Below are 16,738 nucleotides of genomic sequence, written 5' to 3' on the forward strand. Positions count from 1 at the left end.
AGCTTGTTCGGGCTCTCGGCAGCCCAAGCAGACACACAGCTGGGATCCCAGGTAGAAGGGCGCACTCAGTAACAGACCAGGGGAAAACCTCGGCCTACCCAGTGGGGCAGTGCCGGGATCAGGCTCAATTCCAGTGCTCCACATGAGCAGCCCTACCCGGGTAGGGCTGTGCAAGCCTGAGTAGGGCTGATCATGTGAACAGGCTCTATATATTCTTAGAAGTACAAAAAGCTTTTGATGAGGTCCCTCACCATAGTTTATGAGTTAACACAGCAGTCATTTCAGAGGACTGGTTAAAAACCAAAGAATGCAGATACCTGTGTTGGTCCATTGGAAATAAATCCAAAAAGCAATGGTAGTATAATACTTTTATTAGGGCTTGATTCTATACAATGTCCCTAATTTAACTCTGCTTATGTTCTTCAGTGGACTTCAATAGTCAGTGCTCTCCAATAGAGATTTGTATCTCCATCCACATCAAGATGCATCCAGGCAGTTCAATGGGTCAGACAGCAATCCAGATGTGCAAACACACAGATCTTGATTTGCATCTCCATTGGCTCTACACAATAGATTGGGGCTGGATATAATTACTGTTTCATAATTTGCCCAAACAAGCAGTGCCTTCAATGCCATGTGTAGAACAGTAATGCATAGAAGTCTTTCTTTATGGACACACATGGCCAGCTCACAATGCTTCCTCCATATCTGTGGATGAAGATTACATTTGTCTCTAGGTATTTCCATAACCACAACTGAGAATACAGCAACACTGAGACACATGACTGGATGCCACCCAGCCCATAAGCTTGTGGACTCTGGGTTCTGGATTTGTAGTTGTAGACTTCATTGAAGTTATACAATTGGGGTCAATAACCCACAAATGAAAACATTTTGACAGAACCAGACACTGTGCTGACAAAAATAAAAAATAAGGTTCTGTGCCCTCTCTCTACAGCACCACAGTTTCCATGTTGACAGCTTTCTTCATACCATTGCAAGTTTTATCCTGAACAGATCAGTCACTACCTGGCCACCGGGGCATCGCTTTCCAAAAAGTGTTTTTGGCTGCTTAAGTGTGTAGAACATATCAGTCTTCTTGTGTAGCCATAAAGATTGCTGACGTGGTCATAGCAGCCTTTGTGCGTTCCCTGTGAACAATAATCTCAATCAGCTAATGGGCGCACCAGTGGTGACCAGTTTGTAGTATGCCCCTTCTTTGGCCATCAGTTCTTCATGGGTGCCCTTCTCAACAATCACTCCTTGTGACATGACAGCGATCGTGTTCGAATGTTGAATCGTAGACAGGCGGTGGGCTATGACGATGCAAGTTCGGCCTTCTCTGGCTTTATCCAGGGCGGCCTGTACAGTCTGTGGACAAAAGGACAGCATAAGGGTCCGCACATTGCTGTGTGAACATAAGGAAATGGGGGAAGCAGGGCTATGCCTGCCCCTGACTTTTAGGCATTCAGCTGAAGGTGTGCGTACAGCTCTATACATCCACATGCTTAGACACTGAGGCTGTTCTCACAAGCAGCCAAGAGCGGGCTAAGGCAGCCAAGTCTGCAGCAATGGGAGGCAAGGGGCTACTGCTGTTGCTGCCATCACAGCAAACCTGCCTGTGGAGCCGAGGGATGTGTGAACGGGTTCGGATGAGAACCCGTTCTACATCGAACAAGGCCAGTTTGATGGTTTGATATTGAACCACCCCCAAACTGAACCGGCCCCTGTTCGGCCCGATCTCGGACCAAACAATCCCTGGTTTGTGGGTTCGTTTATTTTTAAAACAACCTGAGTCATGATCTGGCCACGCAGAGGCCTATTTGGCATGTGCAGCAGCCTCCAAAATAGCCACTGCCACAGAGGTGAGGCCCGGAACAGGTTTAAAACCGCCAGAACCAGGCTATTTGTGACTAAATGGAGGCTGGCGGCGGGGAGGGGGAACCTCTGGAGACCACCCCCTGCGGCCGCGGAGAAGCCCTCGGAGTGGGAGGTGGTGAGTTTTATTACTTTATTTATTACACACACACACACCTCGAACCCAAACCTAACCGGGAGATGTTCAGGGGTGCACAAAACCAAACATGTCCGGTTCACTTTGAGTCCATTGTGGACTCAAACTGAACTAGACAACCCAGTTTTGTGCCCTCCCTAGTGGAGCCCTCCTTAAAAATGAGGTTAAGAGAGCAAGTGCTCATTTTTATGTTATCTGCCAGTCCCGACTGCTTGCAGCCAGCCGGGGCTGGGAGACTGCAGGGCTCCTGGCTGGCATTGGCCGAATCCCCATAATGCCCCACGCACTCAAGCGGGGCATTATGGTAGTCCCAGGGGGCAGGGATCCTAGCTTGAGGAATCAGCTGCACATCTAGGTGTGTGATCTCTGCACCCAGACCCTTCAAGTGGATCATCTGCAGGGCAGGTAAGCTTTTGAAGGCTTCCTCCTCTTGCCCCCTTTGAGCTCCTTCTCCAATAGTGAGAAAGGGCTCTCTATATGCAAGCTGGGGAACCCTGACGCTGCGGTCCTGCTCTTCTCCTTCCACACATTCAGTGGCAAAAATGTGAACAGGGCTAAAAGAATCTCTCCAGAACTGATGGAGGTGCTCCTGTGGTGGGTAGAGAAAAATAGGGGACAGAAACTAGAGGGAGAGGGAGCCATGAAATGGAGTCAAACATTGCCAGGTCTGGTGGTGCACAATGCAAAACACAGAACCCTCACTGATCCACTTCAACGCATGCCCCTTAAGGCATGCTTGCTGCTGCAGAACTGTTTCCCCATGGCTGGCTCTGGGTCATATGAGATATGGAGACGAGTCTCACGATCAGCCACAATCAGTGAGACTCACCGGAAGGGGGTTAGTGGGGAGAGCAGGTTTGTCCCGCTCTCCCCGCAGATGATCAAGGCAGCAGCCCTGGGCAGCCGGATCGGCCGCTCACATGACTGCCAGCTCCATCATGGAGCCGGAGGGGGCTGTGGGGATTGGGGGCCACGTGGCCCCTCGAAGTTCCTAGATGTCCCGCACAAGTGCGCGGGGCATATTGGAGAGACCCCCGAGCCCGGGAGACTGCTTGCAGCCTCCCGGCGGGGGTCTCCTCATGTGTTGCCATGGCACGGAGTCACGTCGCGGCAATACACAATTTAAAAAACTTGGTTAATGGAGCGCACACTCTATCAACCTTGTTTTAGGTGAGGGCGACTTAAGTAGGTTACCCGCTTTGAGGAAACTGGGCTCGCCTGTGAGCCCGGTGGTTCTCACGCTCACCCACAAGTGGGCTAGGCTCCCTTAGCCCGCTTTTGGCCGATTGTGAGAATAGCCTCATGGAATGGCTGCCAGCCACAGTGAAATGGCTCTGCTGCAGCCAACCTGAAGCCAAAGCCACGCCAGAACTGGGCACTGGAGAATCTGGCTGTCAAGTTTGCACAAAAGCAAAACTTCCAAATGAGGCTGTGCTCCCTTGGAAGAGCTTCTTCTGCCCAAAAGTATTCCAGCCAGTTATTCACTCAGTCACTCACCCAAACCTTCACTGAGGAATCTGGCAGTGGTCAAAGGCAGAGGCTTCCCCTGCTGGCTGGCAGAATAAGAGGCCTGTGCTGCTTACTGGCACTGGGATTTTTTAGAACCTACTTCCATAACCAGCGCTGGGAGAGTCACTCTGGCCGTGCTGTGAATGCAGTGATGGCTGATTTAGCTGCCAAACGGGGCCACACAGCCCCATTTGGGTGCTAAACTGGCCAGCGCTGCATTCACAGCGTGGCCAGGAGCGGCTCTCCCTGACTTTAAAAGACAAGGAGAATTTTTCCGGCCACGCTGGGAATGCAGCACTGGAATCACACCCAGGAGGCATTTAGCCACGCCCTCTGCATCCGACATTAGGTGCAGGGGGCGGGGCTGGTGGGCCATGTGGAGGCAGTACCCGGGCTGGCGCTTGGCTCCCTCCGCAGCTGCCACCTCCATAGAAGGTGACTCTAGAGAATGGTTAATTATATATGATTATAAATTATATATTATTAAAAATTGTAACTTACTCCAGTGCCCCAAATGTCTCATTTGAATGAAGATATGTTATACAGATTTAAAAAAATAATCCTAGATTATAATCTTGAGAAATATATGGGTTCCACAGAAGTAAAATCATGGACTAACTGAAATATTACTCTAGACCTAGTAGTATACAAAATCCAGTATGTGAACTTTTGAGTTTCACAGAACTCCTCTGCAAGCTAGATGTTCAAGAAAAGTGGGGGAAAGAGAATGAGTGCGGGGAGTGGGGGAATGCCCTGGCACAGAAAACTGATGGTACTTACTAATATTATTTATATACCGCTTTTCAATGAAAAAGTTCTCAAAGCAGCTTACATTGAAGGAGAGGGAGAAGGGAGAAGGGTTGTGCCAGATTTAGGCACAAGCTAAGGAAGATGCAGCTTAGGTGCTCGCATTATGAATACAAAAAAATGGCTCAATTTCAAGTTTTACATAATTGGTTGAAAAACAGAGGAGGAAGGGGGAAAGACTCCAAAGCAGACGTTATCGTTCTGATATAAGCCAAAAATATATTTATACGGCTACACAATTAGAGTATCACATTGAGTTTATAAATCTGAGCAGAAATAACTGTCGGCTAGACTGAAATGTTATTTGACCTGGGTCTGGCTTAGATCAACACCCCCCCATCAGTGGCTGTAGGCAGTGTTTGCCTTTTCAGACGAACGCCTGACAGGCTGGGGCACGACTGCTGACTTGTTCATGCTATGGGGCCTTCTAAGTATGACACGGCTTTGGGCCTCAGCATGTCATAATTCAGCCCTGGAGGAGGGATAAGGGGATTCCCTGTCTCCCAAAGGGCTCCCAGTCTAAAAGGAAACACAAGACAAACACCAGTCACAGTCACCAAAGGATGTTTTTTTCTCCTTCGCTTCATATCTAAGCTTGAGGAACGCTGCATTCTGAACACAAGGAACCTGTTCACACATACACTGATATCCCTTGCTTTGCATCATTTGGTTACTTGCAACTGAATGTGGGGACTCACTGACTGCTATGCTGCATAGTCAGCCACTGATTAGGCACCGTCAGCCACAGGCTCGCTGCTGGAGCCACTTAAAGCCCCGTCGGCGCTGCTCCGTAGCTACTAACCACGGCATCATCACACTTCTGATGCTAACGGAAGTAACATCAGAAGTGTGACTCCTTAGTGGCCATGGAGCAGCCCTGCCTTTGGAAGCAAGCACCAGCAGGGTATGTATTTATTTATTTGATTTTTATACCAGCCTTCCAAAATGGCTCAGGGCGGTTTACAATTAAAAGGGTAGGGTTGCCATATTCAAGTTTCCCAAATCTGGGTGGCCTAATTTGCATATTTAGCAAATAATGCAGCAACGTATTTGCATTTTATTTATTTATTTGACAGATTTGTATACTTTTCCCTCCTTTTCTGCCCTCCCACGTGATCGGATCCAGAGTAAAATCCGGGCAATCCGGTTAGTGCGTTTGAAATCCATGTAAATCTGGGTGGAATTTAGCAGCTGGGTGGAGGAGCCAAAATCCGGGGACTACCCTAAATTCCGGGGGACATGGCAACCCTCTGGCCAGGTTTGAAGTGGCTCAGAAGCATAGATAGCTCAGCCTAACCTACTTCACAGGGTTGTTGTGAAAGAGAAAATCAAGTATGTAGTGCACTGCTCTGGGCTCCTTGGAGTAAGAGCGGGATATAAATGTAACAACAGCAGCAGCAGCAGCAGCAGCAGCAACAACAACAACAGATCAGCGGCTTGCTGTGCAGTATGAAAGTCCTGAAATGGATTTTACCACATTTTCAGCAATAATGTTTCATGGCAGAATACTTCATGCCCATGCTACAAAGTTCAAGCAGTTTTGCAGTATTTGGATTCCATTAATAGACACACTGCTTTCAGCCAGTGTTTGTTGCTACATCATCATCTCAAGGATTCAGGAGTGAGCTAAGCTGAAACATAAGCTACGTGTTTGTTTATTTTAGAACATATCAGTCTACGTTTTTGGCCTGGATTTTCCAGATCTGGGCTGACACATTGCACAATGTTCCGCCAGCTTTGCTAAGAAGCATTTGTGCAGCTGCACAAGAGCCTTCTGGTGCGAGACACAATTATTGCTCAAATGCAGTTGCATGGAGAGAGGGCCGCTGGAAATAGTGGTCCTTTTGTGCAACTGCATTTGCACAATTCTTGTGTCTTGCGCAAGAGTGCCAATGCACTGTTGTAAGGCTGATGGAACACTGCGCAGTATGTCAGTTAGTTTTTAAGAAAATGAAAACAGCACGAAACAGTAGTGGATTACTTTTGCTGTTCTTAACGACACCTGGGCGCTTTCCAGATTAACCCCTACAACAGTGTCACAACGTATCTGCTAAGTGTGCTTCCGTACTTCCTGTGTTGTGACACCACAGTCCCTACGCTGTGTCGTTCACATTTTGGATGCCTTGTTTTGGATTTTATTGCTGTGATTTAGTGCTATAACATTTATTTATTGTTCAATTTTTATACCGCCTTTCATTAAAATAATCTCAAGGTGGATAACATACATTGTAAACATATGTTGCAAAAAAGTAGCTGTATTTTCCCACTGTAGGGAAATTTTGTCGATTCTGGGGATCGTTTTCAATTTGATACTGCCAAGCCAGAGCATTTCACCACCGTTATAGCGGGTGATCTGGAAAGCACCCAGAGGAATGCAGAGTCCTCAGTGTGATGCGAGTTGATATGAAAGTGATGTTTCATCTGTGATAGCTCATTCACAGGTGCATGAAGCTGCTCTTCACAAAGGATGCATATGTGACCAATCCTGTGCAGGCCGTAACAGAAGATATTGCTCTATGATTTTTAATCCATGCAATCAGCCTCACCTTTTCACTTTCTGTATCCAATGCAGATGTCGCTTCATCTAGTAATAAGATCTTGGGATCTCGGACGATGGCTCGAGCGATAGCAATGCGCTGCTTTTGTCCGCGTGAGAGCAATGATCCCTGAGCGCCAACGTTCGTTTCATATTTCTGGAAGACATAATAGGGCTGCATTTTAAGTAACTATGTTCATCAGCAGAAATGTGCACAGAACAAGAACACAATCATCATATTTGTTGCTTGCAAAGAAAGTGGAGCATGAGTCACAAGGTCTCATAAAAGTTGTGCCGTCGAGTTGGTGTCAACTCCTGGCGACCACAGAGCTCTGTGGTTGTCTTTGGTAGAATAAAAGAGGGGCTTACCATTGCCTCCTCCCACACAGTATGAGATGATGCCTTTCAGCATCTTCCTATATCGCTGCTGCCCTATTACTGTTTACTATTACTATTTTATTAGTAGTTACTATTACTATTTACTATTACTATTACTATTTTATTAGTAGTTTGAACTACTTTTAGGATTAGGAAAGTTGGCCTTTGCACCATATGTTGGTGGGTATAATTCAAATACTAGGTTTTTGTGGTTATAACACAAAACTAGATTAACAGCTATCTTGGGTTATTAGTCTGTAAGGTACAAAATAGTCAATGAATGCTGGATATCTTAATTTGAATGTTTAAAATTAAACCCTCTCATCAGGGGTTCTCAAATCTGGGTCCCCAGATGTTGTTGGCTCACAACTCCCATCATCCAGTCACAATGGGGGCCCAAGTTTGAGAATTCATCACATGCCTTAAGTCACATTCTACTGCATGTTTTTTTTTTAATGTATTCACTGAAATAGGCATATGTAATTAACTTTGACTATTCTGACCTGGAACACAGGACTGGAAAGATCCAAGGCATTATTTATGGCTTTATTGGAACTGGAAAGATGGTTGGACTGGAGAGAGCCAAGGCACTATTTCCGCCTAAGTCGGGACCATCTGCTCACTAGGCTCTCACAATCCAATCTACAAAATCCAAATTTCAGTGTGCTGCAAGCAGAGCATAAGCCCAGGCATCTGGTAGGGATCCACATTGGGTAGCATATGGGCCAAATCAGTCCACCCCGAAGCAAGTGGAGGGCAAGTGGCTGTGGAATTGCGACTTGAAAGCAGGCATCTCTGGACAGCAGGGTTTCGGGCTTTGGCCCATCATCCAGCATTCACCTAGCTGAATGGTCCTCTGACAAAACTAGCTGCTGACCAGGACTATATGGTGATACATTCATAGCCACACAACAAAGGGGAAAGGCTCAATGAGAGAGCAGATGATCTGCATGCAGATAATCCCAGTTTCAGTTCCTAGCCAGTTTCAGTTCCTAGCCAGGTAGGGCCAGAAAAGAACTTTGTCTGAAACCTAGAAGAGCTGCTGCTAATCAGTGGAGACAGTTCTGGGTTAGATGGACCAATGGTCTGACTCAGCATAAGGCAGTTTCATTTGCTCATATGATATGTCCAAGTCTATTGTAGATCTTGGGGGTGATAGCGTGGATTTTGTGACATTTAGCCCTGTGGACCATTTTTCTAATCCCCATTTCTTTTAAAGGTAAAGTAAAGTGTGCTGTCAAGTCGATTTCAACTCCTGGCGCCTACAGAGTCCTGTGGTTTTCTTTGGTAAAATACAGGAGGGGTTTACCACTGCCTCCTCCCACGCAGTATCAGATGATGCCTATATACATAGCATCCTCCTATATTGCTGCTGCCCGATATAGTACCAGTGGGGATTCAAACCGGCAACCTTCTGCTTGTTAGTCAAGCATTTCCCTGCTGCACCACTTAAGGTGACCCATTTCTTTTAAGAACTTCAAATATTGGTTTGGTTAAGAAAAAAAGATGCTTACATCAGGAAGTGACATGACGAAGTCGTGTAGCTGGGCCTTCTTGGCTGCTGCTATCACACTGTCCATAGAAATCTCCCTGGTGTTATTGCCATATTTAATATTGTCAGCAATACTACAGTCAAACAGTACAGGTTCCTGAGATACTATGCCAATTTTAGATCTGAGAAACTGCACATTTACTTTCTTGGTGTCATGTCCATCTATCAACTGCACAGCAAAAACACAAAACATATAATATTTATTTTTGGACTACGGGGGGGAAATCCAGCTGTGGCGCTTAAGCTTACAATGTACCAATTGATTTTAAATAATTTTCATAAGGATTCATGTTTGATATTTATTTGTTTGTTTGTTTATCTATCATATTCTTATACCACGTACGTACATCTCTATGCAGTGTACAAATTTTAATATTAAAAATCACATATTAAAACAGATAAAACACAATTAAAAATATAAAACAAATTATGAAAATTAATTCTAATTAAAAGCTTGTGAGAACAGGAGAGTCTTGAAGGTCTTCCTGAAAACAAACAGAGAAGGAGATGCTCTTATTTCATCAGGGAGCATATTCCAAAGCCCCGGGACAGCCACAGAGAAAGCCCGGTCCTGAGTCGCCACCAGATGAGCTGGTGGCAACCGTAACTGGGCCTCTCCAGAGGATTGTAAGAGGCGGCAGAGAGTATGACAAAGGAGGCGCTCTTTGAAATAGCCTGGGCCTAAGCTGTTAAGGGTCTAGATTTTGTAAGTATTCCTCCATTTCAGTGAAGCTTAGAATTAAGCATATAAATAGTTCCACTGAACTCACTTGAGTAACATATTTACCATGAACTCAGATGAAAAACTTGTTTGTCAGATCTCTTGCAGGAAGCGTATCATCTAACATCAGTAATGTTTATACAAGATAAAGCTTATTACATGAAATCTACCAAACACATTATTCATCCGAACTCATTCTAAATATGTTACTCATGTGAATACCATGGAACTGTGCTTATCTAATGATAGCTATCTGTGATTGCTAATATGTGACAATTTCTCATGAGTCTACTCTTACATTTTACAAATTCATAGTTTTTGACATGAAAATAATCTTTGTGTTGTCATAGTTGTTAGAGAGCTTGGAGGGGAGATTTCTTTATCTACCCCTGCTCCATCAGGGAGATAGATTGAGACCTGCATGCCTCATTGCTAGCTACATATAGGAAATAGGGAAGGGAGAAAAAGGAAGTCTCTCAGGTGAGAGAAATGAAACCTGAGACTATCCGTCCAACAAAGGGGAATCAGAGTAGAGAAAGCACGCTGAGAGAGGGAATGCCCTTACTGGGTGCTTCTACCCCTAATGCCCCTAGTGGTCAATAGGGTTGCTGGTGTTAAGAGACAATGCCATCAGGAGCTGCATCTCCAATAATAGTTTCATCACCACCTTTGGCTCTGACAGAGGCAGACCACTGCAAGTATGAACATGATCCAGCCAAAGTTCATCACTTTGAAATCTCATTGTTGCCAGTGGAAGTCTGAGTTATGCACAAGCTCTCTGATTGAAACAGATAGGGCTTAAAAGTGCTTAACTTGGATTATGCCCTGCTGAGGCAAAGCACCTCCCTGTTGCTAAGACCTACTTATATATTTAACCACGTCATGGCTTTTCAGAAATTGGACAAATGAGTCTGAGACAGCTGTCAAAATTCAGGAGTCTTAAGAACATAAGAACATAAGAACAGCCCTGCTGGATCAGGCCCAAGGCCCATCTAGTAGGGTTGTGCATTTTGGGTTTTTTTCTGTTTTGTTTTTGGCCCGAATCCAAAATACCCCTGTTTTGTTCTTTGTTCGAAACCAGCCAATCCAAAACACCCCAATTTTGTTCTTTGTTCAAAATTGCAAAATCCGAATCCGAAATGTTTTGGATTTTAAAAAATGGCCCCAGGCAAAAACTAGTGGGTGGGGGTGGTAGCCCCCAATGGGTGGAAACTACCACCCAAATTTCAGAGGACTTGGGCAAAGGGCTGGGTTTTGGTGAATTTTTGAAGTATAGGATTTTTCCCTTAGGGAAGAATTGAGGTTTTAGCAAAAGTATAGCTTCATGTTGGGGGGAAAGGGGTGGCCCAGAGCAGAGTAGGGTGGGTGGTAGTGCCCAGTGGGGGCAAGGAAGCTGCCAGAATTATTTCAAAGGAATTGGGCAGAAGGCTGATTTTTAAAGATATAATGGAGTTTGCATGTCTGTAAAGTTCTTCCCCATAGGGAATGATGGACCTCCATAATTCCTGCCCCATAACTGCACCTGGGGGGCACCAGGGTGGCCCAGAGCGAGTGGTGGTGTAGACCACATAAGGTGCCAACCACCCCCATGGGTTGCTAACCCATGGGGTACTGGGTTCTGTTGTTTCTGAGATGTTTTGAGTGTAGATTAAGATTCTCTGGTAGCATATGAGAGTGGATTCATGGTTTGTCATTGAAAATCTCATATGCTACCAGAGAATCTACACTCAGAACACCTCTGAAACAACAGAACCCAGCACCCCATGGGTTAGCAACCCATGGGGGCGGTTGTCACCCTATGTGCACTACACCACCACTCACTCCCGGCCACCCCAGTGCCCCCCAGGTGGAGTTATGGGTCTGCTGAAACCTCCATTATTCCCTGGGGGGGGGACCTTAAAGAAGCATAAACTTCCAACAATTCCTAAGAAATCAGCCCTCTGCCCTATTCCTCTGGAATCTGGGTTGTGGCAGGCACCCCTTGGGGCACTGCGACCCCACCAACTGTTTTGCCCCTCAGGCCCCCTTTCTGCCCCGAATCTGCCCCAAAGACATGTCAACTTCAGAAATTCTTTAAAAATCAGCCCTTTTCTCAATTCCTTTGGAATCTGGGTGGCAGCAGGCACCTATTGGGGCACTACCACCTGAACTACTCTTCTGCCCCCAAATCCCCCTTTCTGCCCCCAATCCACCCCAAATAACATCAACATCACACATCAACAAGAGCAGAGCTTTGAAAAAAATCAGGCAGATTTCTAAAGGTCATGCACATCCACTCCCCCCCCCACCCAAAATGCAATTGATCTACACACAACAGTGTGAAACAACAACAATGAAATGCACACTGCCCCACTGGCCAATGAGGGTAAAATTTACCCTTAAATTTGTTTAAAAGGAATAAGGAGGCAATTGTCAGCAGATCAGGCCACTCTTTCACTGGCCAATCTGCGGGCTGGAAGGGCTGGAAATTCAAACAGATGTCAAAACTCAAAATGGAGACTGAAGGAGAAAGACTTTCTGCGATTGCAAAATGGAGTTCCAAAACAGCCGAAACAACAAAACATTTTGTATCCGAAACAGGGACGTTTTGTTTTGGCTACAAAATTTTCTGTTTTGAGCACTGGGTGTTTTGTTTTGGCTACAAAACAGCCGAAATGGCCTGTTTTGTTCACAAAACATTTTGTATCCGAAACGAAACGCACATCCCTACCATCTAGTCCAGGAAACTGTTTCGCACAGTGGCCCACCAGATGCCGCTGGAAGCCACAGGCAGGAGTTGAGGGCATGCCCTCTCTCCTGCTGTTACTCCCCTGCAACTGGTACTCAGAGGCATCCTTCCTTTGAGGCTGGAGGTGGCCTATAGCTCTCCAACTACTAGCCGTTGACAGACCTCTCCTCCATGAAGTTATCCAAACCCTTCTTAAAGCCATCCAGGTTGTTGGCTGTCATCACATCTATAAGAACATAAGATCTTGCATGTCAGAAAGTCTTACATGCCATTTAGACTTTACCACCCAACGGTGCAAAGAAGATGGCATGTCGGGTTGACACAATGCCCCCAAATGAAGATTCTTTTGTGCAGCTGTGGTCTGTACATGGAGATCTCTACACTGAGTGGGGTGTGGAGAAGACTTCAGGCTTCCCGGGGCTATTTATTTCTGCCTCCCCACCCCCGCAAACATTGGAAGCTACCAGCATGAAATAGCAGGTTGGGGAGGCAAAGCCAGTCACAAAATGGCAGCTTGGAGGGGCATCACCAGTCACAGAAAGGCAGCTCGTCCTCTACAGAAATTTGCATCAACAGAATGGGGATTTTAACATCAAACTCCGCCCTGAATTCCAAGAGAATTTTGCTCCAGAACAGGAGAGGACCAAAATAATTTCTTTGTGGGGAAAGAAATGGGAGCGGAAGTAATGTCAATCCTGAGCACCCAAAGAAAGAGAGATCAGAAATGGTGTGGCTATGCCACCACTCAACCAGCCAATCAGAATGGAACGGGAGAGAAAAGGGAGTCCAAACCCCTGGAGAGCTACTTCAGCTAAGGCTGGGAGTTATCAGTAGCTCCCAAACTGCCTACTGAAACTCTACATGCACTTGTCCAACAGATGGTCAGCTCTGACAGCAACAGTCTCCTATCCAGAAAGAAATGGGGACTTCCCAGCCCTTCAAACAGGTTAGCTCTGACTGATCATCAGCACTGCCAGAGCAGATTGCTCTGACCAACCATCTGGAGGGCGCGTGTGTGGTCCTGATCCAGCACGGGTTATCCTGTGTCTGGGCTTGAGTGCTAAATTCAGGTCTTTATCTGAATTAACTTTATACTCGGCATCCTTCTGTGTGTGGCACAACCAATCAACCAAAAGGAGCTGTGTACTGAAACCTGTATGCTGATCACCCTTGCTGGGTAGGGGTGCTTATATGTAACTGTTCACCACACTGAGAGAGAGACAGAGTTTTGACCCTCTCAATCATTTGAATCAAAGGGACAAATCCTCTTGAAGGCTGTGAATGAGTGAGGTTGAGGAATGAGCAACAGCACGTCTGTGCCCTGTTTTTCATGGTCATATGAAAATACAGCATATGGTGTAGACACCTGATCTTTGACATCCTTGTTTTTGTAATCCAGTTTTTAAATCTACAGAGGATTGTAGGCATACTTTGTGATGACACATTGGTACTATTCCACCATCACAGAAAGAAAGGCTACTCACCACTCTTCCTTGCTGGGCATCATAAAAACGTTCCAGAAGTTGGACACTGGTACTTTTGCCACATCCACTGCTTCCAACAAAGGCAAGCGTCTCTCCAGATTTCACAGACACTGAGAGGCCATTTAGCACTGTGGTGTCTGGACGCGAAGGGTATGTGAACTTGCAGTTGATAAATTCAATGCTTCCTTGGAAATTATCCTGATTATTCAAAGACAGAGAAAGTGCTGAGCCCAACAGTGGATCTTGTGAAGGTAATGACTCCATTACATTACGACTCTTCTTGGGGCTCTCAGCCAATTAATTAATTACCTGTGTAGCTTTTAACTGGTGAATAGATGGATATTAAACAATTTTGTATACTGCAAAACATCAGTGAAGATATCTTACTGACAAAGCAGCACCTCCAATTCATATACTCGAGAGTCGGCACAGAAGGATACCATAGTTGATTATATCAAATGCTGCTGAGAGGTCCAGCAGGATTTCTAAGTATCCAGGCACATTGTAATAAATATTTCATGAGTACTTTTGTGAATAAGGTAGAAGCAATGTATTTGCTCTACAGCTTTTCTTTCCTTCTAATGATGCAAATATGAAGACTTTATACAATTCTTACTACTTAATCATAAGAGTACATTATATTTTTGAAAAACCAAACTTCTGAATTCCCCCCACCCCGACTCACTCACAGAAGTGTTTATGAAGTATTTATCATTGCAGGTTTCACTTTGGAGAATGTTTAAGAGGTATAATGCCGCCCCGCTGGACCCTTTTAAACTGCAGCGCTGGCGGGGGAGGGTAAGTGCACCCTCCCCAGACATTAAAGTTATCCCTCCCTTGCCTTTGAACCGGTCAAACCACCAGTCTTTCGAACCTGTTCAGAGGCCTGTAAAAGAGACAGGGCCTCCGAACAGTTTCGTGCACATCCCTAGAAGGGATATCATAGCAGTATCTTTGTGAAAGGCAAACTATGTGTTCACTTTTACACTTACTAAGTTAACTGGCGGCAAACTGAACCTGTGAGTTTGAGCTGGTTAAGTGCACTGATAAATCAGTTAAAAATTGCAGCCCCCACTATTATGAGTGCTCAACATGTATTTCATGTCAACTGTGGGCTGGGCACATGACAGGATTATAGTAGGGAACTCACCTTAGTGTAATAGGAAGGGGAGTGTTTACTGTTATAAGAGTGACAGATCATTCTGACGCATACAGTTCTTGAAGATATTAAGTCATAAAGAACACATCATGTACAGAGTTTGGTCTTTCAAGGGAAGCAACCTTGTATTGTTTGATGAGGAACAGTGTAATCTGTTTAAGAAATTCATAATGGGCCTGTCCAAACTTTACCAGTCCTAGCACACATGATAAAAGAAGGGATGTGCTGATCGTATGTTTAAACAAGTATTTGGAGCACTTATTTAGAAGCTGTTTGGAATAACAACCTCCACACATGAACATAAGAACATAAGAACAGCCCTGCTGGATCAGGCCCAAGGCCCATCTAGTCCAGCATCCTCTTTCGCACAGTGGCCCACCAGATGCCACTGGAAGCCACAGGCAGGAGTTGAGGGCATGCACTCTCTCCTGCCGTTACTCCCCTGCAACTGGTACTCAGAGGCATCCTGCCTTTGAGGCTGGAGGTGGCCCACAGCCCTCCGACTAGTAGCCATTGATAGACCTCTCCTCCATGAAGTCATCCAAACCCCTCTTAAAGCCATCCAGGTTGTTGGCTGTCACCACATCCTGTGGCAGAGAGTTCCACAAGTGGATCACGCGTTGTGTGAAAAAGTACTTCCGTTTGTTGGTCCTAGACCTCCTGGCAATCAATTTCATGGAGTGACCCCTGGTTCTAGTGTTGTGTGAGAGGGAAAAGAATTTCTCCCTCTCCAGTTTCTCCACACTATGCATGATTTTATAGACCTCTATCATGTCTCCCCGCAGTCGTCTTTTTTCTAAACTAAAAAGCCCCAGGTGTTGTAGTCTTGCCTCATAAGAAAGGTGCTCTAGGCCCCTGATCATCTTGGTTGCCCTCTTCTGTACCTTCTCCAGTTCAACAATGTCCTTTTTAAGATGTGGTGACCAGAACTGTACGCAGTACTCCAAGTGTGGTCGCACCATAGTTTTGTATAAGGGCATTATAATGTTAGCCGTTTTATTTTCAATCCCTTTCCTAATGATCCCTAGCATGGAATTGGCCCTTTTCACAGCTGCCGCACATTGAGTCGACACCATCAACGAGCTGTCCACCACTACCCCAAGATCCCTCTCCTGGTCCGTCACCGACAGCTCGGATCCCATCAGAATATACTTGAAGTTGGGGGGTTTCGTCCCAATGTGCATCACTTTACACTTGCTAACATTGAACCGCATTTGCCATTTTGTCACCCATTCCCCCAGTTTGGAGAGATTCTTTTGGAGCTGCTCACAATCCGTTTGGGATTTCTAAACTGATCAAGGTATGTCCCTGGAAAGCATCAAGGCATCCATGGAGGACATCCCAAAAAGTATGCTCTCAGACCATCCTGTCCATCCTGTGTGCTGAGGCCGATATCATTTGAACTGACCCTCTCTGTGTTTCATTCAGTGGTCTGAGCTGCCACCGGGGTTCTTGTTTGATACACTGCAACACCTCTTGAATAGGCTTCATTTATTTCCTACCACTCTTAGTGTTTTGTTTAATGGCTTATTTATTCCCCTCTCATAAAACAATATTCAATATGTAACAGGAAAAGGAAGTTATGCAGGATTTCTAAGTATCCAGGCACTTTGTAATAAATATTTCATGAGTACTTTTGTGAATAAGGTAGAAGCAATGTATTTGCTGCACAGCTTTACTTTCCTTCTAATGATGCAAATATGAAGAAGTTATACAATTCTTACTACTTAATTATAAGAGTACATTATATTTTTAAAAAACCAAACTTCTGAATTCCCTCCCTTGACTCACTCACAGAAGTGTTTATGAAGGTATTTATCATTGCAGTTTTCACTTTGGAGAGTGTTTTG

General features: G+C 45.3%; 1 protein-coding gene across 8 annotated transcripts in view; it reads right to left on the reverse strand.

The window, feature by feature from the left end:
- Positions 1-353: 353 nt before the first annotated feature.
- Positions 354-16,738, reverse strand: part of ABCB11 (ATP binding cassette subfamily B member 11) — a 159,875-nt gene continuing 143,490 nt past the window's right edge. For 5 of the 8 annotated variants that reach the window (XM_053264897.1, XM_053264887.1, XM_053264907.1 and 2 more), the window contains 4 exons: positions 13,730-13,927; positions 8,759-8,965; positions 6,877-7,023; positions 354-1,371 (listed from right to left, as the gene is read on the reverse strand). In XM_053264897.1, coding sequence (XP_053120872.1) covers positions 1,171-1,371; positions 6,877-7,023; positions 8,759-8,965; positions 13,730-13,927 — 753 coding nt within the window. In that variant the 3' untranslated portion in view covers positions 354-1,170. Of the gene's footprint in view, positions 1,372-6,876; positions 7,024-8,758; positions 8,966-13,729; positions 13,928-16,738 lie in introns of those variants that run through there. The other 3 variants (XM_053264916.1, XR_008310313.1, XR_008310311.1) reach the window with 3 other exon arrangements.

The sequence above is a fragment of the Hemicordylus capensis genome, chromosome 1, assembly GCF_027244095.1.
Source record: "Hemicordylus capensis ecotype Gifberg chromosome 1, rHemCap1.1.pri, whole genome shotgun sequence".
Taxonomy (NCBI): Eukaryota; Metazoa; Chordata; class Lepidosauria; order Squamata; family Cordylidae; genus Hemicordylus; species Hemicordylus capensis.